A 26,326-nucleotide genomic window follows, 5' to 3' on the forward strand; every position below is an offset into this window, starting at 1 on the left:
AGCTTATATATGTGGGAGTTTGTGGATGAATAGAGCAGAATTGCAGTTTAGGATGAAGCTTACTGGAACTATGTTGTGCCTCTCGCTAGCAAAAGAAAGGAATAGACTGAAGTTACAGCTGATGCTAGGCAGAAATGTGGTCGTCAGGCAAAAGCAAAACCAGTGCAAAGAGAAACATCTTGAAATTGGTTTTGTAGAGGTGCGTTTCATAATGCAAAGGAAGCTGTAGAGGAGTCAGCAGCTGTCACAGCTCCAGTGCAAAATGGTGCACTGTAAATTGCGCTGAATACAACTGGGTGGTTTAATAAATGTGGTGAACCTTCAGCTTTTCCTGAGGTTGAAATAGCTAAACCTCAGAGTTTGCCTTTCTCTGAGCAAGTTAAAGGCAGGCACTGTTGTGATAGACATCTGCTTTAAGATCACAGGAAGTTGTATGTGAGATGATAGGCAAATATAAACTCTTTAACACAACTTACAGTCTGTTACTGATGAATTAAACATCAAAGGAGGAGAGGCAAAATACACAGGCAAGAGTACCTGGGCTGTTTCAAAAGCAACTGGCCCATTTTTTATAAGACATCCTTAAAATTTGATACTCAAGTGCAACTTTAGAAAAAAAGTTGCTTCGTTTTCACCACTAGTGAAGGTTGGTACTTTGCAGTTGTGTCAATTATTCTTTAATCTTAAAGCTCTTTTTCAGTGTAGTTTTGTACACTGCAATAATTATAGCAGCAAAATAAATCCTCATTGCTGTTACTGACTTGGAAGTTTTCCCTTGGACTGGCACAAAAGGAAGCACTGAGCTTCAGGGATTGTGATCTCTACTGCTGCTTCAGGGATATGACTTTATCTTAATGCAAACCAGACCTCCTGTTACGCTCACGGAATCTTAAGGAGTTTTGATTTTAAAAGTAACGCCTGCACCCTGATATTCGATGAGCCTTTTGACAGATCTTTGTCACCACGAAGGACATTTCTGGGGAATTATAATGTTCTGCAGTAGGAGGATCATGAATGCAGCAAATGTCTGTTCTTCGGAACCCGATTCCCATCTCCAAAGAAACTATTCATTTATGTTTGAATATTTACTTACAGAAACATAATGCCTGTTGTTCTGGTGGATATTCCCACAAAATTCCTGGACAAGTAGTACCCAGACCAATGGGGATAGTCCTAAAAGCTAAGGAAAAAAAAAAAAAAAAATAGTCCTCAGTTCTATCAAGAGGGAGTGTTTTAAAAGGTTTCTGTCATAGTGATGGCCTCTACACCTTTGCTGGACTCCCAGAATCAATGCAATATGGACTGACACCCTTGGGAGTGGCAAGTCTTGAGTCATTTTAGCAGAAGAAGAATCTTTCTGAAACCATTTTATTACTATTATTTTTTAGAGCTCATCTTAAGACAATCCAGATAGCACAGCCTAATTGTTTCTTTTTCGGGTTTATTTTTTTGTCAGCCTTAGAGCTTTTGTTCACGTGCTAGTATGGTATTTTCCTTAGGGACTGGTTTTCCTAGAAGTGGTTTAACGTGAAAGACAGAACAAAGTGCAGCAGCAGGTGATGGGGAGGGAGCGGTACAACAATTGCATCAGTGCCGTCGGCTGGAGGATGGCTGTCTTGCCTGCCTTTGTAAAAAACCCTTTGGGATGTCTTGAGTAATTAGCAAATAATACTGGCATGTGGGTAATAGCTAATGTCCGTGTTCTTTGCGTATTTAGCAGAGGCTTGGTTTTGCTGCTTCACTACCGCAGATGTAAGTAATACGGACGAGTAACTGTAGTCCAGGCGGGCAGGCCCGAGATGCGAGCAGGGCGTATCGCCCAAAGGAGGAGTGGACAAAGCCTGCCGATCCTCACCAGCGCAGCGGTGCTCCTCGCCACGGACTCTCGTTAGCCCGTCCTGGAAAACTTGACCACGCAGCCCGTGGTCGACTTTTGTCCTGGCTTGATCAAATCTTCCCGGAGCCTGCGGGAGGCTGCCAGAGCCCGGTGCTGAACTCCGAGCCGGCGGCGAAGCGGGGCTGCCGGGGAGCCTTCCTGAGCCACGGCGGCCCGGAGCTAACGTCTTACCTTACAGCTGAGCGGCGGCGCCGTTCCGGAGGGCGCGGGGGGGAAACACCGCCGCTCCCTTCCCACCCAGGGCACGCTCGACGGCGCCCGGCGCGGCGCGGAGCTCTCCGCCGGCCCCGCGGGCGGGGCCGCGCCGCCGCCGCCGCCGCCGCCGCCGGGGTCTCCCCGCCCGGGGGTTGCCATGAAACCGAAAGCGGTTCCCGCCCGCGGGGGCGGCGGCAGCGGCAGCCAGGGGCGGCGGCACTAGCGCTTCCTCGCCGCGCCCCCCGCCCCGCCGCCGCCGCCGCGCACGGTACCGCGCCCCGCGCAGCCAGAGGCGGGCCCGCACCTCCCGCCGCCGGCGGCGGCCACCGCGGCCCCGTCACGACGCCCGCCCCGGGGCGGGGGGGGGGGGGGCCGCGGGCAGCGACCGCCGGCACAGGTGCGGTGGGGGGGGGGCTGGGGAGCGGGCGGTGCCGCGGGTGCGGGGGTCACGCCGTGGACCGGGGCCGGGGCCGAGGGCGTGTCGGGGAGCGGGGCCGGGGCGCGGGCGGCGGTCGTTGTCGGGAGGCCCGCGGGGGTGGGTGACCCCCGCTGGGGAAGGCTCTCTCTTCCTGCCCCCCCCCCCCCCCCCCCGGAGTGGGAGGGGAAGCCCGCGCGGCGCTTTTCGGCTGAAAACGGAGGGCCGCGTAGAAAACCTGAACTTGGTGCCCACGGGAGTTCCGCCTTGCTGTGGAAGAGCCCCTCTCTGATGGCGCGGGAGATCTCCTCCGCTCTCCGGAGCTGAGCCCGGCACCGGCCCGGCGTGCCCCGGTGCGGGCTGGCAGCGTGAGCTCCCCTCCCTCTGCTCCCCTCCCTCTGCTCCCCTCCCTTTCCTCTCACGAACGGGCTCACCGACGCCGCCTTCCCCCGCGATGCTGCGGGGAAGCGTAGGCCCGGAGCGTGCCTCGGAGGCTGGCAGGGCTGGAATTTCGGAGGCTGAGACGGAAACAAAGAGGCAGGGACGGCTTCGCAGCGGCTCTGACCGCTTTCCGTTGCGGGGAACTGTAGCAAGTATCGCCGCTGGTGTCAATTGAATTCGGCTGCGGGGGAGGAGGGAGGAGGGGGGGGGGGGAATTCCCCTCTGCGTGTGTGCAGGGAGACCCAGCCAGCCCTCCGATTTTCCTTGGTTAACAGCACTCTGGGAGCATACCGAGGCAGCAGGCTTTGACAAAATACTTTCAACACTCTTTAGATTAAGAAGGAAAAATGGAGAGCGCCTATTGTTGCACTTCTTGAATCCCTTCGCCTGTTGTTAGCTTGGCAGCGCCTTCCTGGTGCCAGCCAAGAACAACTTTCCTCATAACTTCCGTTTTATAAATACAGGATGGCTGAAAGGCGTGCAACAATGTCCTAAAAATAGCGGGGTGTATTCAGGTCAGGCATGTCTCCAGACGGGCAGCAGTAACACGGTCGTATTTTTAAACAGCCCCAGCTGATTCTACACAGAGCACGCAGGTTTAGCAACGCACATACAGTTGAGGCGCTCTGGGCTGCTCTCGTGTAGGAGTACTGTCCTGGCTAGTATTGCATTTCATCTTGTTTCGCCTGAGGACTGCGTTGCATTGTTGCTTTTGATCTTAGCGTGAGCCGTGGTGGTCATGTGTTGTACTCGGCCTAAAACTACCCAGAGTAACTTCCTTTGCCATTAGCCTGCATTATCCTTTTTATTTCTGTCACGTGGAGAAGAGTTTGCCGTGGGTGAGGACCCTGGTGTGCCGGGAGCTGTGCAAGCAGAGGGCAAAACCGCAGCCCTCAGCTGAAGGGGGTTTGTAGTTCAAGTCGGGAGGGACACACCTGTGTGCAAGAGCAATAGGAGACAGTGCGACCCTCCAGACCAGCGTCATAGTCAGAAGCCAGTTGTTCCCAGCTGCTTGGTGAAGGAGACTTTACAGAAGATATTTGAGGTAGAACAGCCTGCTAATATCCCTCCAAAAAATCCGCCCTCGTAGTACACACTTGCTCGGATAGTTAACAAAGGAGGCAGTGGAGCCTGGTATCGCCATTTGGCCAGAGATGAAACCAACCCTTTTAAATCATTGGAGGCGATGCAGGGGCAAGTGGAGGGAGACTAGAACAGGCTTTGAAAGTCAAGAAGTTTTGGTGCAATGGGGAAGTGGAAGGACGGACAGAGAGGTGATGTGGTTATAGCTATGGCTTAGAAAAATGATCCCTGCAGCAGCACCCTGGGTGGCTAAATAAGTAAAACATTGTATTTCAAGAGAAATGAGTGTTTGGAAAACCAGAGTATGATGGATGTTTTATTTGTGTGAGTAGACAAGAAATACTGTATTGTATAGCGTTATGAAGCAGGAGAAGTTGGTGAGATATTGTGAAGATCTAAGGCTTCAAGCCAGAGAGAGATGAAGGTTATGGACCCAAGTGGGATACAGGCTGGCTGTGTCAGGTTCGGACACTGAGGCACTGTGCAGAAGAAGGCCTGTTGGGGAAGGCTGGGGACAGTGGGCTACCTCCGAGCCAGCAGTCATCCACAGCTCGGGTACTGCAGGAGAGGCCGAGAGTTCAGCCTATGCAGGAAGACGGACTGCGGCAACAGGGCACATCTATGAGCAGTTGGCAGGAAACTTTGGCTGAAGAGGTGTAAGCTGCTGAAAGATTAGATTCAGAGTAACATCAGGGAGGAAGAAAGAAATGCTTGTGGCACTCACAGAAACTGTGGAGGGCATGGGAGTAATTGCAGAGTTTAGAGAGGATGAGGAATGACATCCAGGAGGGGACAACATTTTAAAGCCAGAAAGCTGCTGTTGGAGACTTTGACAAAAGGAATTTCAAATGAGTGCAAGGAGCGGAAACCAGACAGCGCTTTATTTCACCCCACAGGCTCCCTAATCAGTCTCCCTGAGGGGTATAGTTTTTACACAGCTGTCAAAGCTACGGGCCAGGTCAGGAGTTCTTCATTCTGTGCTGCATATCGTTTGGGTCACTTTGCCACATTCCTTCAATGGGAAGCTGCAGACTCGTAGGGTGCTTGATCTCCTGGACGTTATTTGCGCCCCATCTTTAAGCTAACTTATAGCCCTCTATCTTCTTCAATTCTTTGTCTGACCCTTTGATTTTATATAAACAGACATTATTTATCATCAGTAAATAGCTGACTATGGAGAGGTGTTCCTCCCTCTGGCCCTCCAGAGGGTCTTGCGTGAGTTATAACTTTCCTTGGGCTTCTGACCTTCTTGAGAGAGTTGGTGGTGACTGCAGTGATACAGGTAGTTTCTTTCGTCTCACAGACATGCCGTTGTCAGCAGTGGTCAGCGGCCTGCCCAGAGCAGCATGCCAACCTGAGGGTGCTGCTGCAGGACCGCAGCCAGCTGGCTGGGGTACCTTATGGCCAGCGCACCCTTGGGTCTGGGCCCTGACTTGTGGTGAGGATTTTGGAATCTCTTCTTTTGCTTTCTGGTCCTTTTCTGTCCAAGTTTCTTGGCGAATGACTGTGAAGAGTTAATATTCATGCTGTTAAGTCATCAGGTCAGTCCCTTATCTGTACCAATTCGGGCTGCAGTGTGCGGTTGTTCCACACTCTTCCCTCAGCCCAGGAAAGAAGCGAACTTCTCTACCCCAGTGCGTGGCTGGGCTCGGGAAGGTGAGGAAACTTGAGTCATGCATATTGTTAATAAAAACGTTGCAAAAATTTCCATAGTCTCCCCAGCTTGGTCTTGCAACAAATAAATAAGTGTGTGAGAAACTGTCGGCACCCTAAACCGCAGTGGTTTTGATATGGGACTGCCCAGAGTGCTCTACAGTTAGGCATGTTTGGGGAGTGGGCTGATAAAGCAAGTTTTTATATGTAATGTACTGACATTTGCATATAGGGATTCTCTAAGGGTAAGTATGTTGCTGTGTGCTTATTTTGCAGAAGATAATATTGAAATGTAAAAGTTGGGGGCTTTTATTATTATTATTGCTACACAAATCCACCTAGTGACTAACCAAACCTCAAGGAGAGGAACAATCTGCAAAGCAGTTTTTCCTGAAGTAGTTGCTGTGAGACATGCAATGATCAGACCTGTGATAAGTCATATGGTTTTCAGTCTTGTCCGCTATATCCATGCACTTGAAACTGGAATGTGGCCCTTGCTAACTACGAAAGAAGCAAAAATCAAGGGTTTCTTAATATTGCCTTAAGAGAAAGCAGGTACAAACAGTTGCCAGATCACATATTCAATGAAAGATAATATGGAAGGCTACTGGGCACTATCTATAAAGAAAAAAACTTGTCCATTTATCTGTCTTGCTGTCATTGACGTTAAACCTTGTGTGATGGCAGTTTTTTGCTGAGGGATTATGAATGTGGGCCTTGGTGATGCCTGAGATGCACCTTGAGGTCACTAAAAACTGTGACATTGTTCACTGCTGGGAGCAATAAAGCTAAAACTGGTGCCAACAGCGAGAGCAGGGTTGGATGCTGCCCGTGTTTAGCATCCTTCTCACACGGCATCTTGCCTGATGCCAAAAGGGGTGGTTCCGCCATTCACCCATCATGGCAGGTCCGTGCGCCTTGCTCCCGGCACTCATCCAGGCCCATGGCAGTGGTGGGGCTTGCTGTGCAGCTGCACTGCTGCCTGGCTGCGGCAGCGTGCACGGAGGGGCAGCAGCACAGCTGTCAACTGCAGATCACATTTAGAGAAGGGGCCACGTGAAAGCACCGCTCCCAGTTCATACCTTTGTAAATCTCCAGGCTGTCCTGTTTGATCTCGTGGGAAGGACTCCTTAAGAACATATCCTTTCCCCTGTTTTCTTAGGAAAAGAAAATGGTGACAATCTTTGCTGTCACTGCTTTCCCAACAGCAAGTTCATGGGGCCCCCAATAGTATTCGGGTTTTGACGTTAGCAGTTACCTTTTCCGTGAGGACTGTGACTAGAAAAATGTGTGTCTGTATGTTGTCAAATACATGTGTGTGTTAGAGCAAAATCCACTGAACTTATGAATTCTTGAGGCTGCAGTGGGGGGAATTGTTTACCCCTGGCACAAGGGAACACGTCAGAAGAAGGGGGTGGCCAACCTTAGCAAAATTTGAGTTCATCCTAGTAATTTGGATAAATAACCATTGAGTTGATTCATAGGTTTCTGTATACATGCTGATTAAGTTCTTCATTAAGACTAAATCGAAGAGTGAGGGGTGTGGAAATTTAAAACCAAGACTCTCTTATGCCTTGAATAGGTATTCATGGTCAAAGCAACTAAAGTCCCAGATAGCATGTCCCCTTGGGGCAGGGAATGAGATGTAAACTTAAAAGCCCTAAAGACCTAGTTCTGCAAAATGTGTGATGGCCTATTATTTGTTAGGAAAAGTGAGGACTTCACTTTGGCTCCAATACACTAAAATAAAAAATACTAAAACCCATTAGTTGTCTTGCTCTCCGTCCCTTATTGTTACCTCTTTTCAGTAAATTTTGTTTCTTTATGTTGTTCTTGTGCCTCTCCTCCTTCATTCTGTTTCCTAAATGCTGTTGCTGTCTGTCTTTTCACTCACCTTCATCCCCTTGAGCGTGCTTGAATCTTGGTCTGGGTTTCAGCACTGCAGTTGGTGCTGGAGGAGATGGAGGGCTGCCCACAAACAATAGCACTGGCCTATTGCTCTCTACTCATCCTCAGAGTGAAATTGTTTAAAATTAAGATCCTGCTCCTACTCAACTTCTCCATTTGGGGTTTTCCCCAAAGCTTCCCAGAAGCAGATGGTGCTTCCTGGACCTGTGCTCGCAGAGCACTACGCTTTCTGCAGTGCTGCCTCCTTCCGACTAAACCAGCCGTATCCATCCTTCCTCCAGAGCTGCCGGGTTCAAGGAAAGCCCGTGTACAAGCTCTTTTGCTGTTCTGATGTCAACCTGCACAGAGGTTGTGTATAGTCAACAGCTTGACCAGGATGCACCCTGAGGACGTGAGTTCATGGCAAGGACAAAAGAACATCTTCTGGTTTAAAAAGCTTAACTGTAGAAGTGAGCTTAGGCTGCGTCTAGAAATACAACTTGGATCAATTTAATTGATCCCATAAAGAAGCAGCATACCTTCAAATCGATGCCTTTCCCTTTGCCTGAACAGAATTCAGCAATGACTTATCTGTTCCAGAGCTTCAGGGAAGGTTCAGGAAAACATGCAGTAGGTTGAGATGCCTCCTGGGAGGGGAGATGGAAAATGAAATAGGTTAGAAATGCTCTGGGAGCAAGCTCAGTTAAAGGGAAAAGGCTAAAGAGGATATGTATTGCATTTACTACAAGATAGAATAGTAGCTTTCTTTGGAAAACTAGTATTTTAAATAACAGGATACTTAAAAATTATTGCCTTTACAGAAAATAAGATGCCTTACTTTAGGAGAGGGGGGAAAAAGAGACTAGAAAGCCAGGAGAGGGGGCAGAGGACAATAAGGAAAGAGCGGGGTTAGAGATGGAACCCGCGGCACTGCTGTGAGGGCAGCACGTTTTGGTGTGGGGAAGGAGGCTGACAGAGTCAGTGGAGATGAAGGCTGCCAGGAATCCTGTGTGCACAATTAAGTTCAGGCTACAAAATCATTAGGGTTTATGGCCACTCAAATTATTACAAACCCAAATATAAACGTTTATTTTCTTAAAATGGATTTTATCTCAGTTGGAGAGTTCTGGTTTAAATGCAAAATCCCCGTGCAGCCTGTAGCGTGAGTTGATGTAGTCACTCTGTGACCAAGCCAGTGCCGTTTCCTCCATGAACCATCCCTTCGCTTCCTGCAACAAGTGGGTCCACCTGGGCTCATCAGGGCTACCGTGGAGGGATTCACAGGGCTGGACCTGGGTTTTCCTTACGTCCTTACATGTTTTGTGCTGCCCGTGTATTTTTTCTTTGGTCGCATCACTCACCACTTTTGCAAAAGGTGAAAACTCCTCTGTATCTTGGACAAAAACTGTGAGAAAAGTTCCTGGTAACTTTGTGTTGCTCCAGATGGTAAAATCTGCAGTCCCTGCATCAATGCAGTAAGGGAAAATACTTTTCAATGGCTTGCTTTTTGTCCTAACACTTTTAAAACATTTTTAAACGTGATCTTTTCAAAGCTACGCTGGGGGATTTCCGCTCCCTTGCTGTTTTAAAACGCTTGTACTCTTGTTTTAACCACAAAGCTTACGCTGGTGTGAGCTCTCTCTCTCTCTCTCTCTCTCTCTCTCTCATTTTCTCCCCATTGAGGACCAGCTACAGTTTTCAGGTATGGCTTTACCAAAATGTGTCTCGTTAATGCCGGCAGGAGCCTAACATTGCTGGAATTATTCCTCACCTCTGAAGGGTTCTTCAGGGGTGAACTGTGGCACACAGGGGTGTCAATGGCACAGGACTGCAATGGGGGAAGGCTGTAGACCTCAAAACATCTCGGGAACCAAGTTCACTCCCTGAACTGGCAAAGCAGTGCCAGTGTGTCATAGGGGTGAATGGTTGTGCCCTCTTATCAGAATTTCTGTTGGTGCTCAGGAAGGTGGTAAAACATCCAGGTATTGCTACAGAAGTGATGGGAACAAAGTTATTTTCCAGCTGTGAATGAGATTATTTTAAGGCAAAAGTTTTCCATATTACTGTAACAATATTGTGTTGATTAGGTATAGAGAGATTTCTTGATAATACAAAAACAATTAATGATTAGGAGATCCAGGGAAAAGAGTAGATGTAGCAAATAAGAAAGCTGGCTGTAAAATCAAAACTACTTCAGCACCAGACATACTTCGTTAGATGTAAGAGTGTATTTTTTTTAATTTTTTTAAAATGCTATCTGTGTTGTAATATATGCCTTAGAAAAACAATGAAGTCTAGTCTTATGGGGGTTTATTGTAATGCTTGACTGTAACTCTATGCAAAGGAAACCCTACCGTCTTACTCTGCTTAGTGAAAATTTGCCTATCGAGATTAGCAAATTGATGCTTGCTTAGTAAGGTTTTACTGTGCTTTGAGAATAAGGAAATACTGGAATTTGAATTGGATAATATTGTCTATATACAAAAGAAAACAAATTTGTTCTGCTGCCCTCTGCAGCAACATCCCCTGTGGGGTCTCAGGCACATATCCAATAGGAAATTATTACAGTTAGAAATATTTTCTCCTGGCTACCAGCTGGTCACTGCACCATGTTTTTTAAGCTATTAGGACAACAGCAGAACAGTTCCTGAGACTGACTGGCTGCCAGGTGAAGTAGGAGCAAGCCCTGAGCGTCAGTGGTGGGTCTGTGTTGGTGCAATAGGGGATCCTTTGCCTTTGCAGCCTCTGGGCTGGGGGGCCACAAATGATGAAGCCGGAGTCCTTCTCCCCCACGGCGACTCTGTAAGTGCATTTTGTTGTCAGCAGTCAAAGTGTTGTAACTCTTCCTGGGTTGGAAGGGACGAGGATGTTCCCTCAGTGAGGTCAGATGTCATCATCTGCTGTTTTTACATAATCTGCTGTATCTTAAATATGTATTTCAAAGGGTATAGATATTTTTAGTCATTCTTTAGCAGACTCTGTTACCTGTTCCACTCCATATGTTAAGAGTTGGGGCATATATTTCTTGTCCCCAAATTGCAGTGTTTTTGTGGAGGACCTTATATTAGTAGTAAATCATATAACTTTGTTATTTTAACTCAAAAATACTGGAGGCAGCTAATCTACCTAGTTTATACAGCAGCTTGGAGGGCGTCATTTTAATGCAAGGTATGTTCACCTCCATCATATTTCTGCCTGTCATCTCCCAATGAACCAAATTGATCTTAGACCTCGAAATTTGACAAAACTTTCCCCACTGTGACTAAGACAGGCTTCCAGTTCTGATGTACCATAAAAGGTAGATCATTTTCAGAGGGAGGGACAAGGCATCCTCTAAGACTTGTCCCTACCAAGTGCCTTAGGGCAAAGCAATAGAGCTGAACTGGAACTAGGTGTATGGGAGCATAGGTATATAACTCTTTTCCTATGCCCTGTTGTATGTATTTTATTAAAGCATGATAAGTAAGGAATTGATCACAGTGTTTTTTACTGAGCAATACCCCGGTCCTGGAGGGGAGCTGAGCATTACCCTCCCCTCATGCAGTGAACCTGGCAGAGGCCTTGCTTTCAGCCCCTATTTGCTGGGCAGCAGCAGGACCAAACTTTTCCATGCGTGATAACAACACATATTTTCCCTTCTCAGTCTAAAAGATGTGGTGGCATTCAGTGCCTGTGCCTCGGGTCTGCCGTCCTGGAGGTTTTGGTGCTGCAGCCTGCTGTAGTGGTGTGCTCAGAGCTCATGGGGTAATCTGCTGACCTTTTGCAGGGGCTTGGCTTTGTGTGAGAGAAAACAGGAAAAATACGTTGTCTTTAAAAAGAGCAACCGCATTATAGAGATGGTTTTCTCTATGTGCAGTAAGTATGTTTTCATGACTAAGAAAAAGTTAATCTGTCCACAATAGTTCAATGTGATATTGGTGTTGCACGCCGCTTCTCTCAATTCTGACTGCTGGTGGCGTAGACAGGCAGCAGTGCTGCTGGAGGGGAACTGTTTGAACATGGCTTTAAAAATGTTAATGTAATTTTATATTAATATTAAGTCATGCCCATGCTGATTTTTCTTCTTATTATCATGTTCTGCTTGTGCTTTGCTCAGTTTCTGAACAGCAAGATATACTGTGTGGAGCATTTTAATGGAAAATGTTTGGGCGCAGTTTGGCGTGGTGGTAGTTAAAACAGGATAGCCCACATTTAAGAAAGTTTATTGTTGTTATGAAAATTCTCCCCCTTGGATTATTTCCAGTGAGGTTAAAGCATCTGTGTACAACACCGTTATGTAACGAGTTGTTCCAGAAGTGTTTTGCATGTGCTGCTGTTGGTACAGGCAGGGCTGGGATGCTGAAATGGTGGGAAGGTGCAGCTGGGAGCTCTTTGTACTGCACTGCTATTGAGCTCCCACTCTTTGGTAGCCGTTCATAGGACTTGGGCTTAGCTTCTAGTGACTCATACTACTTTTCTATGTGCGGTCAGAATTAATTCTATTTATTTCAGTATTTTGAATTCCGGGTTTTTTTGATGTGTTGATTTTCAGTGTCCATAGATTGGGGTAATTTGTGTGTGTGTGCTGTTGCAGTGGAGTTGCAATGAAAATCCCTTTGCTGCATGTGTTGTGTGTCTGCCACAAGAGCATTGTCATGCAGCATGAACCTGCCACTCTCTTTTAAAACAGCATTACAGTTCACATGCATGCTGAGATATTGTAGTGTGTGCAGTAAAGGACGCCTTCCCATTGCTCTTAGCTGTGAACAGGCAGAAGTGAAAGCATACCTCTTCTCCTACGTGGGCCAGGCATTAGCGTAAGCAGGAAATTGATTCAGTTAACCATTGGCGTGCTCTCCGTGTCACAAAAAAGCACTTTTTCCCCTGACGGTTTCCCTTTGCTTTCAGTTCCGAGACCACGGGCGCTGGAAGCCGGAAGCGGACGAAGAGCGTCTGCAATCCGCCCTGAGTCACCGGTGGGCACTGGGACAGGAATCACGCGCCACCTGCGATGGTTTGGATTGCATCCCACCGAGCGCTGGCCGGCGGTAGGTCTGGCACAGGGCTGCCTTTCTCGGCTCCTCCGAGCCCACCTCCCCAGCTGGTTCACACAGGCGCTTCCCCAGCGTGGGTGAAGCATCGCCATCCGCAGGCCCTCTCCTAGGGCAGCCCGTTTCCTCCAGCAAAGCAGCTGCAAACCCTGCAGCAAACCTCCTGCGAGGCTGGCAGTAGCGGCGAACATCCCCAGTCTTCTGGGCGCCCCGAGGTTTCCCTTCTGCCCTCTGAGCAGGCAGGCTCGCCTTCACCTGAAGTGCTCCTTCCCGTGCCCTGAGGTGCCCTCAGCTGTGCAGCAGGCTCCTGAGCGAGTCTGAGGTGCAGGAGGAGCTTTCACAGAGGTGCTGAGAGTCTCCATTTTTAGGAATGGGGTCTGGGTTGGGTGCGTCATGAAGGTGTTTAAGGATATAAAGGCTCTCATTTCAGCAAGGTAGTTGGAAGGCATTGTACCACAGCAGAGTGCTCCTTGCAGAAAGAGATGGGAACGAATGTGTTTGATTTGATGAGCAGAGAGAGCTCTGAAGGAGTTTCTGGATGGGATTTTGGGCTGGTGACTGTGTTTCTTCTTAATACATCCCATAACTTCGTTGCCTAAAACATCTGTAACGTTGTTCACCCCAGCTGGAAGTACTTCTGGAGTTAAGGTAGAACCTTAAAGGCAAAATAGGCAAAACGTGGAATTTTTTTTTTTTTTTTTTTAGTGTATTTTTACACAGTGTGGCATTAACTTGCTAAACCATGCTATCAGGTGATATAAGTCCTGGAGTGTAATAGGACTCAGGGAATTGGATACCATGTAAATGGGAGAGAGCACTAATAAGAGAGAGGAAGGAAACATGTTTCAGGATTCTCACCAACCAACGACAGAATGAGTTTGTAGGAAATTTGTCCTGTAGGTAGTCTATGCTGTGGAAGTTAACAGTGACAGCTGTCCATCTGCCTTTGAAGCAGCAGGTGCGCTCTGCTGCTGGCATCAGCTACCAAGGCAGCCCAGGCACAAGGCTGGTAATCCCTTGGGCTGCATTTGGGCATCTCTGGTTCGTGTGAAGAAAATAGAATTGCTCCTTACTAGAGTGTCAGAGAACTGGGAACCCCGTTTTCAGAGGAGAAAAGGTCAGCTGTCTAAAAATGAAAGGAGTGACATGGACAATCATCTCTGGTTTGAAGCAGAAGGCTGTTCATTTGGAGGGACCAAACAGGGTAATTTGCAAACTCCAGTTGGAATAAGTCTTTATGCCTGGAATATGATTAGGGCTCGTATTCCTGTGGGCTACTGACGTTAGATGGCCAGTTGTGCTGGAGTAAGTCTGACATTCAGCCTGGTGGAGGGCAGAGAGGCTCTCACAAGCTGGGCAGGTAAATTCTGCCTACAACCGTGAACAAGGGTGTTGAGTTACAGGAGCACGCAAATGTTTGCTGTGAAATACGTTTTCATTGGTTAAGTGCTTTGGCTTGTTTTTGAATCGGGTACTTCATCTGTCTGCAGGATTTCCTCACCCAGTATGGGATATTAAAGTAGAAAGGAAAATGGATGCTGCTTTCTGAAGCCTAATTGCTGCTTTCATGGGCCAGGAATCCATTGCAGCAGGGAGCTAGGGCAGTATATCAGTACTTGGCATACTGTTTCATGCAAGCCATGAGGTTATTAATGGTGATGTAGTGGCCCTGCTTCCCTACGAAAGCAGCAGATACCCTCGGTGACCTTACAGGAGCTGAGTCAGAGCTCTCGGAGAGGTGCTGATGCCAGTAAGAGTGACTCGAGTGACTGACAGGGTGGGTGGTGCATGCAGAGGCGAAGTAGCATCCCCCAGCACAGCTATAAAAGTGAGCACTTCCCCTGTGAAACAATGTGAGACCTCAGGTGCATTGTGCTTTTGTACACATCCTGTAAGGAAAAAATGTCTTCTGAATGCAAAGCCACAAGAAATGAAAATGAGAGTGGCTCTAGGTCTCGAGCTACTTGCAAAAAAAAAACCTGCAAGATTGAGGGACTGGTGGCAAATCTCAAGGTTTGTGACTTAGGGCTGGAAACAAAGGTTGCTGGTTTTTCCTGTTAGAAAACTAACATTGCATTCCTGTGCTGTGTATGAGCTTTGGTAGGTTGAGAGAAAAACTTATGTCACTCCTCTGATTGCCATCTTGCTTTTCTGTCTTTTTTTTTCCCACCACTTCTTTCAGGCAGGATTAATATAGCCAAGAACTTGTACATAATTAAGTAAAATTTTGAAAAAATAGGATTAGAGTTTACTGCTATGAATGAGTGATCAAGAGGAAAAAGAAAGATGTCAAGTTAAGAGGCTTTGACTCCTGTAACACCTAAACTGAAGGTAAAATCCCCTTGTTGCCTTTTTTTTGTATGCTCCTTGCTGTGAATCACAAAGCTGTCTCCTGCTCGAACCAGTGCAATGAACTTGTGAAGTCATGTGGGTGGGCTCTACCTTAAGTGTAGACTTCCCTGGCAGACATTAGGGCCAAGACTTGGCCTCTGCTTTCCCCAGCCATGTCTGTGACTCCTGCAATTTTTTTAAGACTAAGAGCTGCTGCAAGAAAATTTAAAAAAACATAAACATCTCTATTCTGCGGAATAGTTTTCAGATTGTGAAACTCTTTTCCAAAGAAGCATGCTTCGATGCTTGTCGTGTAACCATCGTTTTGTGGTTCTCTGAGCATTTTGTTGTTCTTCCATAGTTGGCGCTGCATTTACCTCCGAAATCTGTCGCATCCTGCTGCAGATGACAGCCCTCCTGCGAGCGGCAGCCTGCTGCAAGTGGTAGCCAAGGCAGTGTGGCTGCCAGTGAAAATTTGAAAGGAATCCCCCTGTGTCTGGTTCCCAGCGCAGCGCCCATGGCCTGCGACGAACCTGCTGCTCTCTCGGGCATCTTCACGCGCCAGAACTCTGCCAGCGCCGTCTCTCTGGACTTTGAGCCTGATGCCGACTACAAGTTTGTTGAAACCTTAGAAGACAGGTACAAGTGCGCCTACTGCCACCTCGTCCTTCGCAATCCCCACCAGACGGGATGCGGGCACCGATTTTGCCAACAGTGCATTCTTTCTCTGAGGTCAGTGCAAATTCTTCCCACGTCTACAAGCTCCCCGTACACCCCTTCCTAAAAAGAAGTCAATGCCTTCTATAAATCAGCAGTGAGTGCCATAATAATAGTACTGATCTGATAAAACGCTGGAGGAGTCAATGGAAAGGCTCTGCTGAACTCAATGACTGCATGCTCGGTGTTTTAAAGGTGTCTTTAAAGACCTCACCCAGTGCTGGCGAGGAATACTTTGGTAACTGCAGGGAAGAAATTGTTGATGTAAGCTTTAGCACTACTGCGTGAGATGCTGTTTCAGTCTGTCTGTCTAGCATTGTGCAGTTCAGATTAATTTGTTGCATTAATGTCTCTCAGTACTGGCACTGGTGGTTAGATTAAGCTCTTTTTGTTTGCTTCTGTACAATTTCTTTTATTTTAGTGGAGTTATAAAACTGATGTTAGTATTACCTGATATTACAATCAAATCACAAGGCTGCTGGCATCCATCTGCTTGGGATTTACCTGCAGGTACAAATGAGTTTACCCGGCAGACCTGTCTGGAAATACGTTACGTACTGTTTGGTGTACCTGAGGGCAGGATTTGGCTTGGGAAGGCTGCAGAGAAGCCTGATTACGTGGATGGATGTTGCTATTTACCTTTTATGAATTTTAGATGCTTTGTGTTTGCTGCTTTCTCTCTCTGGGTTGCCTCCCTTTTGCACTGCCTCAATAAGCGTTTTCCTGTCCTTTATCGTAGGAATTCTGGAAGCCTTTTAAGACAGGAGCCCTTAGATCTTCTTTTACTGGCATAGCAAGAAGTGTGCTGCTTGCACAAGGCAAAGGCTGGGTTTAATGCACACGATGGGATTTTTTCAGATATGATATTTGCGAGCAGCCGATGGCCAGAGAGTGACAAAGGCCTCTTAATTAAAAAACATCAGCAGTTACAGGACAAACTCTGCTTTCTGTTACATATTCACTGTCGTAGCTTAATACCCTCTTAGAGCTGTGGGCAGAATTTGGCTGTGTAGTTGCCAGACAAAAATGTTTTCAAAGCACTTTTTTGGGTTTTATGGTATCTAGTACTGACTTCTGCCAGAATCAGATTCTAGCATAGCCCAATTACATAAAATAAATCAAATTTTCTGTGGGTTAACATGAATCTTCTTTTGATCTAGAGAGTTGAATGCAGTACCCACTTGTCCTGTCGACAAAGAAACAATAAAAATGCACGAGGTAAGTGGCTGTAGTTTTACTTCAGCAGTCAACATCTGCATGGAAAAAGCGAGACAGCTGAGAACAAGGTGGCTCATAGCCTGTTAGTCTTCAGGGGCAGAGCAGTTTTTGTCTCTGAAATGATGCTAAGGGAAGCAGTGTATTCAGTGATGCTCTCCCAGAAAGGAAGTATGGCTATAGAGCTAAAGCTTTATTTTATACCTCATGTTCTGAAGTTATTTCATTTTAGTCCTCTGTATTTCCAGTAGCATTGAAGAGTTTCACAAAGTTTTAAATCTTCTCTAGTCTTCAGGTGTTTGGGTGGGGTTTTTTTAGGCGAGAGTTTATTGACTTACTTTTTAATGCCCCATCTTGCTGGGGAATCTTTTTTATTTGATTGTCTTTGTTTTGACTTGGTTATAATTTGCTACCTTAACTATTTCCATTATATATCATTAACCCTGCAGACTTAAATTTACTTTTTGGTAACTTTTTAGAGGAAAAGACAAGTTCATGCTTCTTATTTTGCAAGCTACTGATTTTTTATTTTTTTTTTGGTAATGGTTTCGTTTGTCCTTATTTATATGCCACAGCTTGAAAGTATGCCAGATACTTGGTCCTGCCAGAATGAATTTTCCAGTGAAATCAAATGTCTCCTTCCTCTCTTTCTGCTATTGCTGATAGGAAATTGCAATTAGACTTTCTATGTGATTTTCATCTTTCACTCGTTGTCTTCTCCTTTGTGCAAATCTTTATGGCAGTAGTGCAACAGTGAGCAGCTTTATAATGCTCCTTATAGGAGGATCTCTAAATAAGACTGAAAGTTAGCTCTGGGGGCTTAATTTGCTTCTGCATATGCAACTAGGAACAGTGCTGTTTCTCAGAGTCTATAGAAGGGGTATCTCGGCATCGTCTCCATCCCAAAGGCAGGCTGCACTGCTTGAACATCAGAGGAGTGTGCACAGAGCTGGTTTGGTCTTTGGGGTCTTTTAGCTCCAGCTGCTTTCTTCTAGATACAGGCAGGCTCTGGGAGCAGTTTTATAGCTCCTGAGCTACTAATCCTGTTGGCTGTGGGATGGATCAGCATATGTGGAATAACTATATGGGGAAAAAACCCTATGCTTATTAGAAAATTCATATTTTTAATATAAGTTTTCAATATGAATTATCAAGAACCATACTCACAATTATGGAGTCTACACTTGTGTGCTTAAAAGATTTGTTGTGACGTTTTGCTTTTTTATATTCTTTATAACATCCTATGTGACTGTGTATGAAGGTTGGTTTGCTTCCTTTACAGGTATTCAAAGACAACTGCTGTAAAAGAGAGGTTCTCAACTTGCATGTGTTCTGCAAAAACATTCCTGACTGCAATTCAAAAATAATTCTGGGACGATATCAGGTTAGTTTGCTTGATCGGTTTTGAAGCCTTTGATTTTCATGCAAACTCTGTGTATTTATGATAAGCTGAATTCCAGTGGTTGTCTTCAGAGTTACTGTAGCAATGTGGTTTAAGTACAAAGATTATGACTTAGCTATACACTGTAAGGAACAGATGTTAAGCTCAAAATATTATGGCTGTTAGCTTGTTCCAGCTTTGCCTTAGGTTATTTGTTTAAAAAGAACCATTTGCTTTATGTAGCGTTAGTATATCCACAGAGTCTACACATACCTTCTGTATGCTTAGGTGCCATGTAATGGTTGATTGAAGAAAACTTGCTAAGACATATTGGCCATTTGGGCCTTTATTGAATGAAAAATGGAAGTCATGCAAAGGAACCTCCAAATTTTTACGTTCACTTTAATTTTGAGGTTGGAAAAGGAGAAAGTTTATGGAGGAAAGAGTATTTGGAATTTTGTTTGTTACCAAACTGCTAAATGTTTCTGCGAGTCTGTTAAGCACCTGCAGATGCAATGAAATACTTTGGGGTTTAATTTGCTGTTGCATGTTGCAGGAGCACCTTCAGCAGTGTTTGTTTGAAAGCGTGCAATGCACCAACGATGGATGTTGTGATCAAATTCTTCGGAAAGACTTGAAAGAGCATTTGAGCCAGCACTGTAAATTTCGAGAAGAAATGTGTCAGTACTGTAATAAATATGTGGTGTTAATTAACATAAAGGTAAGATTATAAAGCATTCCCTGGGAATCCATAGCACGTGTTCCCTCTTAGTGTTGATGAGTGAAAGGTTTCCAGCATTGCAATGGGGCTTAACAACTCCTGAAACAAAATTTGGCTGAGTAGCTGAAGGAGAAAGTATAATAAATGCGCTTGCTTTAAATAACACCAGTTACTATTGCTCTTATGAACACCAATGTGATATGGGCCTTGCACATGTATGTTTGGGATTATTCTTTGCATAGCTTCCTCTATGTATACCACTTTAGAAAATGCAAACCATTGCCTTGTTTTGTTTCTTTTTCCCCAGAATCATGAGAAAAATGACTGTCCTGATTATCCTGTGCCTTGTCTCCAAAACTGTTCACAAATAATTCTGAAAAAGGAGGTACTATTATTTTTTTCATATACTGTGACTCAGCAGATCACACACATTTATGAAAACTAAAAGTTATGTTGCAGATCACATTGGCCTGTGCCAATAAAACTTCATTGCACTAAGTATTTTCTTTGTTTGGTCCTAAAAGGGATATATGTCCCATCTTACAAGTGAGGTGTTCAGTCACTGCCAACCATTGGCATTTTGCAGTATGGAAAAATATCTGGCTGGCTTATTGACTCTGAATACTCATTTTCTTGTTTACGTGATTAGTAGTGTCATGACATTGGCCTTTATTCACCCTTTAAGCAGGCATTCAGATTTTATCAGTGCAGCAAGTTACTTAATATTTATTTCATTACAAGTTTCTTTTATGTTAATGTGTGCAGATTGAAAAGCACCACGCGGTGTGCCCTGAGGCAGAAGTGGACTGCCCATATAAGCAGTATGGCTGTCTTGTAAAGGTACTGTTTTATAGATCTTGTTTGTACTGGGACTGGAATTTGTCTCCCAAACCAATTGGAGTAACTAATCAAAATAACCAATTTTTGTTCTTTCACAACCATTTCTAGTATTGGCTAAGATGCTGTACTAGAGAATCGGGACTGCCATTCCCTCACTTTCAAAGCACAGAGGAGATGTTTTAAATGCTTGCATCAATGAATTTTTTACTAACAGTTTCAAAAATCTGTGTATCTTATTATTTTATTCTTTCACTTCCCCCTCTGCCTCACTAAGGTTAAAAGAGGGAAACTTGCTGAACATGAAAATGGTGCCCTGAGGGAACACATGCTGCAGATTTTAGACAAGAACTCCCGGTTGGAAGAACAGGTAAGTCATATTTAATGAGCACTCTTGAGCATTTCTTGGCTGCTTGGAGGATGATACGAGATTCTGCATTTGTTGCCTGGTTTAGCTCAGCTACGTTTTAAGAGTGTTTTTATCATCTGTGTACTCCTCAGAAGTCAAAATAAGCTCTTCTAGTGAAGTCAGTCAATTAGATGGAAACCTCTCTGTGCTCAGGCACGTATATTCTCCACCAGACACGGTGGGAGGCTCGTTGCCATCACTCACTCCATTTGCTTTCGGTCTCTGCTTATCATTGATACGAGGGTTGGAGATAAAGCATTTAAAAGTTTCAGTGGCCAGTCAGATTACTCCGAAAAGGAGCCTTTAGATGCCCAAGTCACCCCCCCTGTAGGGGCAGCACAGAGTAGTGCAGAGGCAGTTGTAAGCACCTTTCCACTTGTGATCGCTTCTGTGGCTCCCAGCTGGTGACACTGGGTGTATGCCCAGTCCTGCTAAGATGTATGCATCCAAACTGATGATTGACGTCGTCTTCTGCTTGTTTATGCTAAAAAGAAGTGCCTCAAAATGCTACAACTTGGATTTGGACTTAGTACTACTCACTGACTCATCTCTTTTAGTGGCTAGATCCTAGTATGGGGGGGAGCAGGAACTATATACATAGACACAGAAACAGATGTATTATCCCCCTATAGAGCTGAATGGATCATCATGATTGGGATGAGAGATACAAGTCTCTTTGCACCTGTTGCCACACAGATCTATTAAAGAGTACGTTTACCTTATGTTCAGTACTTGCCAGTGCTTATCCACGAACTGCAAATTAAGTAGTGCTGTATCTTGCTAAGTTAGAGGTTTTGCATTGTAAACTTTTCCACTTTCTCCTATGTAGTCACGTGTGTCTTAATTTGTTTGTTCTATATTTTTGGTGTGCCTTAGCGTTTTTACTCTGTTTTTTTCCATCTGTAGATATCTGACCTGTATAAGAGCCTGGAATGTAAAGAGATTAAAATCCAGCAGCTAGCAGAGGCCATTAAAAAGTGTGAGAAAGAATTCAGACAGTTTACACAACTGTTTGGTAAAAATAGCAACTTGATGGTAAGCACACAGGTGAGACATAATTTTATCTTTTTTGCCAGTTGCTTTCTTGCATCCTGAAACATGTTTACCCAGTAGTAGTTGTCATTAATAGCAGGGCAATAACCAATCTCCCAGACATTTCACAAGCCCTTCTTGCTTTTTTAGAATACAGTATTGTCTTTTTATTTTAACCAATAAAGAAGTTTGCTTATCTGACCTGGGCAAAAAGAACTGTATAAATCCTCATGACCAGATCCCCATGTCAAATATGCAAGTGTAAATTTGAATAATAGTTGAATGAAGTGATGCAGTGCAAATGGATCTGAGTAAGGGGTGGCTTCTCAGTCACTTAATGCCAAGTTAATTGTGAAGGAGCATTTGGATATGTTCCTAAGCCAGCAGAGTACTTTTGAATGCACCATACAATTGATATTGCTGACATGCTAAAGGCTTCTTTATCTTATTTCAAATGAAATGGCTGATTTTATGAATGTCTCTTATCTCTGCTTCCACCTTCTTCCAATGGCATGAACTGGGAAGGCTCTGGCCAGTCACCTGGATAAGTCTGCACGCCTGGAATCGCAAGTGAAACAGCTAATACAGATGGCAAACCAGCAACAAAGCAAATTAGACTTGCGACCCCTGTTTGACACAATTGAACATGTAAAACAGAAGATTGCCCTGATGGAGACATACGATCAGCGCTTGGGTGTGTTGGGACTTTCAGTTCTTTTCTGCACGGGTGTGGGATTTTGCAGATTTACTGGTAGTGTAAGTAGAGGCTCTGGTGCTACAGTCAGTCAGTTTCAGCTCTTCGCCAGGAAGGACTTTCTTCTCGCTAAGACCAAGCCATGGTGCTGTGTGTGCTGCGTACTCCCACCTTACCCTACTCCACAATGTCTCCTGAATTCCTGTGGCACTGCAGGGTCAGAGAGCTGGCCTTGGTCAGGCTGGTGCACTGTGGTGAAGGCAGGGGTACTGTGCAGTCAGGCATTAAATCTGGTTTGTAGTTGCTGAATTTCCTTATTCAACTACAAGCTGCAATTACAATTTTAAAAAGTTAACAGTAACAGCCTGTACTCAGTAGTTCAGAATTGTTAACTCGAGTCCAGTTGCTCTTTGTATCCAGTGCTCTGACAGTTTTATTTTACCAGATGTTTCTCTCTTTTTTTTTTTTTTTTTTTTTTCTCTCCCCATCCCCCCCCCCCCCCCCCAGTTGTTTTGGAAGATCAGTCCAGCAAACACGATCGCCAGATCAATATTCACAAAGCACAGCTCAATAAAAATGAAGAACGATTTAAGCTTTTGGAAGGCACATGCTACAATGGGAAATTAATCTGGAAAATCACGGACTACAAGATGAAGAAAAAAGAAGCGGTGGAAGGCCGTGTCCTCTCCATATTCAGCCAGCCTTTTTACACCAGCCGCTGTGGGTACAGGTTATGTGCAAGAGCCTACCTGAATGGGGATGGCTCGGGAAAGGGAACACACGTCTCCCTCTACTTTGTGGTGATGAGAGGGGAGTTTGACTCACTGCTACTGTGGCCTTTCAAGCAAAAAGTTACACTTATGCTTTTGGACCAAAGTGGGAAAAAAAATCACATCGTGGAAGTCTTTAGAGCTGACCCCAACAGCAGCAGTTTCAAAAGGCCGGATGGAGAAATGAATATTGCCTCTGGATGTCCACGCTTCGTGCCACACACGGTCCTGGAGAACACAAAGAACACCTACATCAGAGATGACACTCTGTTTTTGAAAGTGGTTGTGGATTTAACCGATCTGGAGGAATTGTGAAAAGCGTGCCTGATCCATGTGACTGCTTTAAACATGACGAAATGCTTTTTTGGAGACTACTAGCCATGCAATAGTGAATTGCCACTAGTCAAGCTACTGATAATGTTTCGAGGCTTTTGGACTGCATAACAGATAATGAATTGCCAAAGCATCAGCCTTTCCTTTTTTAACCTTTTTTTCAAGACTGCGTTTTTAAGGCAGCTAGAAGTCCAGTTTGATGTGAACATGCATTCGATCCAGACTTGGCTCAGTCCAGGCTGGGGGGAATGCTTGTGTCCCATCACCAGACTAGTGTTTGGAGACAAAACTCCTCCAGTAAGCCCCCTGGAGCCCAAGCAGGCCTGTGGGCTCCCATCCCTCACACAGAACTGAAGCCATGCCCAAGTGTGCAAGTGCATTTCTCTTGTCTGAAATGGAAGCATTTCAACATTAGCATATTTGAATCAATGTATCTTGATCCCTCCATTTCCTGGATTTTTGAAGTGGGGAGAATGGCTTCAATCAGGCAGGGAAAACATTTGCCTGGGATCTTGCATCTTTTTTGTTTGTTTGTTTTAATTGTTGGTTTTTTCCAGAAAGCCCAGAGGAAGATGCCAATGCCTCTTACTTTTCTAGCCTGGTATTTCAGCTGTATAGAATACCCCCAGGTCACAATAGCTTTGTTATGTCCTTTCCGTTCCTGCCTAGTGCCTTGGGACTGATTTCCATTGATGGTAAACATCCACAGTCCCCATCTGAAGCCAAAAGAAGCTGCAGGCACTTCTCACCTCTCAGGACATGGCCAGAAGCAGGGTACTCTTGGCTGCACTGCTGGCAGAAGGGGTGCAAAACTCCTGTACTTGTGTTCCCACACCTGCACAAAAGAGATGTTTTCTGGCCTAAAAGCTCTACAAAAGACAGGAAGAGCTTTGGATATCTGCTTGGGAAAAGGTCCACGTAACATGCGCTGTTCCCCTCTGCTAGAAATTTGGATGTTTGGGAAAGGAGGAAAATGGGTTAGGGAGTGAGGTTGCTGTAAGAACCCAATTCTCACAGGTAGTGCAGCTCTAGTGTTTGTTAAAGGGCGAGACAGCTGCTAAGTAACAATGAAGTGCGTCTGAATATCTTAATTTTTATCGCAAGTTCCTTCCATACTGCAAGGGAACATGTGCATTGTGCGGGGTTTATTGGAGATGCACTAAAACCACCAAGATCAAGCACTGAGGAACAAGTGACAAAGAATACACGTGCCTTTTTAAAGCCTTTTGGGTGCCTGTAAGAGGGATGTAATTTTGCACACCTGATCATTTTATTACAAGCGACAGAATTTTGTGTGTCTTTCATCTCTCACAGATCAGGTAGTGAGACACCGCAACATTATCCATTGCTCCTGCAGTCCACTGGCAGAGCAAACCCAGAGCTTGTCAAGAGACAGCAAGAAACCAAGCTGGGTTTAGACTAAGAGTAAACTAGGCAGGATAAAAATCAAAATGGGGCACAGACTGCAAGGTATAAGGTAGAAAATTCAAGAGGGCAAATGTGGCAAAATCAAAAATGCCCTTTCTGTGTGGGATGTTGAGATCAACTGAAATAATACAATTTGGGGATTGAGACAAAGACAAAGGCAGAATACTGTATTTTGTATCTGCAATCTCATTGCTAGGCACTTGCTTTCCCACAGGGTTTCTAGGACATAATTCAGACACAAATATTTTCAAATTCAGGGACAGGAGGGAAGAGACCTTAATTATTGGTACCTTACGGTGACTTAGCACATCTGGAATGTTCATTTTCATTTAGATGTCCTTTTTGTTGTAAGATGTCAGGGTGTACTGGCCCACTGTAGGGGCTTTCCGTGACAGATGGTGAAGAATGGATTTTATTCTCTTGTATGGCCATGACTGACTTTAAGAGTCATTTAAGTCTCATTTTGGCTGTACAACAGAGACAATTAGGCCTCATGTCCCTAACGCTTCATTACAGAAGGAGCAAGCTTGGTTTGAAAATGGTGTGGCGTTCTAGGACATCAATCCTGAGTCTCGGACGTGGACTTCATGTCAATTATTACTTTAATATTTGTCATGTAACTTTCAAAATAGCACAACTTGCATAATAACCACTAATAACTGATGGAAACATACCACTCATGTTTCCTGGAACTCTCCAGTATGTTGAGTGTGAAATACAGAAAGCTATGAAGAACTTGGAGAATCAAGGGAGGCAAGAGGGAAAGGATGCGGTCTGTATCCTGTCAAATTCCCAGCCCTCTCCGCCTCCACCACCCCAAGCGTAAAATGGGGATAATAATACTTGCAGAAGTGTTAGGACTATTTAAGTGTTTGTGAAGAATTTTGAGCATGAGAAGAGCTAAGTATTATTAAAACTCCATTTCTAATTGTTCGAGTAGGTGATGGAGCAGTGATGTGGATAAGTGTTTAGTGTGTTCCTGGACAGATTTTGAAAGCATGTTCAGTTTTACCCAATCTATACTGCAATCTCTCCTCTACTTACCAGTTGGGTTTAGGTTTTTGCCACGAATATTCCTTTTAACATTTTGAAGCACAAATGATTCATCCTGGGTAATGGAAACATACCTTTTGAAATACTGCCTGTTTTATAAAGAATTAGTTGAGAAAATTTTTTTAAAGACAACCTTCTTTAAATTTGTTTTTTTTTATTACAACAATTGAGAGATTTATGTTAAAATTCTCAGTGATTTTTACTACTTGTAAACAGGATTTTAAATTTCATCTCATTCCTAATAAAGAAAAAATGTTGTATCGCATGAGTTGTTGGGAAGAATTTTGATGTTGCATGAAAAACACCAAAAAACTTTTCAATAATATTGTACTGGGTAAGTAACCAAAAAAGTGTAGGGTATTTCTACATCAGCATACAGTATGTTTTTAATGTATTTATTGACAGTTTGTAGTTGTTTGAATATCTCTTACTACAGGCATTTTTCTAGCCAAATGTCATCACTGTATACGTAAATTAATGTAAGAATAAAAAAATTTATCATCCTTCTGGAATGAGTGTGGCATATATTCCTTTCGGCTGGATTTAAGCAGACTTTTTAGAAGGATATGGAATACTGGGTATTTGTTTACAATCAAAAAAAAACCCTGACACTGCTTTAGATTAAGAATCAATGTGCTTCACAGATATTTTGGTTTATACTTGAATATCATAAAGCAGCTGCACATAGAAGTTCAGTAAATTCTAAGCTGAGCTAGATCAGATGAAGATCCATGAGGTCCAAGGATCTATCGGAATCCTAAGTGGACGTTATTTCTGTTTGGAGCAGGTTTGGGTTCAGCTGAG

General features: G+C 44.7%; 1 protein-coding gene across 7 annotated transcripts; it reads left to right on the top strand.

Annotated features, from left to right (window-relative positions):
- Window positions 1-2,220: 2,220 nt before the first annotated feature.
- Window positions 2,221-26,034, top strand: TRAF5 (TNF receptor associated factor 5). Of its 7 annotated transcripts, XM_049833778.1 has the most exons (14): window positions 2,548-5,687; window positions 12,241-12,367; window positions 12,459-12,598; window positions 14,784-14,932; window positions 15,294-15,664; window positions 16,810-16,867; window positions 18,147-18,248; window positions 18,802-18,966; window positions 19,274-19,351; window positions 19,732-19,806; window positions 20,081-20,173; window positions 21,119-21,259; window positions 21,770-21,938; window positions 22,446-26,034. In XM_049833778.1, exons 5-14 carry the CDS (start codon window positions 15,450-15,452, stop codon window positions 23,021-23,023), a joined length of 1,674 nt encoding a protein of 557 aa, XP_049689735.1. In that variant the 5' UTR covers window positions 2,548-5,687; window positions 12,241-12,367; window positions 12,459-12,598; window positions 14,784-14,932; window positions 15,294-15,449; the 3' UTR covers window positions 23,024-26,034. The 7 variants fall into 7 exon arrangements, with proteins under 7 accessions (XP_049689734.1, XP_049689737.1, XP_049689739.1 ...); XM_049833777.1 differs by lacking the exons at window positions 2,548-5,687; window positions 12,241-12,367 and adding an exon at window positions 2,221-2,489; XM_049833780.1 differs by lacking the exons at window positions 2,548-5,687; window positions 12,241-12,367 and adding an exon at window positions 2,221-2,489 and having other exon boundaries at window positions 14,788-14,932.
- Window positions 26,035-26,326: the final 292 nt, after the last annotated feature.

The sequence above is a fragment of the Accipiter gentilis genome, chromosome 30 (assembly GCF_929443795.1).
Source record: "Accipiter gentilis chromosome 30, bAccGen1.1, whole genome shotgun sequence".
Lineage (NCBI taxonomy): Eukaryota > Metazoa > Chordata > Aves > Accipitriformes > Accipitridae > Astur > Astur gentilis.

Coding starts and splice junctions, on each gene's coding strand:
- TRAF5 (XM_049833777.1), top strand. CDS start 15,450: ATGGCCTGCGACGAACCTGCTGCTCTCTCGGGCATCTTCACGCGCCAG. Junction 15,665..16,809: donor CAGTGCATTCTTTCTCTGAG/GTCAGTGCAAAT, acceptor CTTTTGATCTAG/AGAGTTGAATGCAGTACCCA. Junction 16,868..18,146: donor AAACAATAAAAATGCACGAG/GTAAGTGGCTGT, acceptor CTTCCTTTACAG/GTATTCAAAGACAACTGCTG.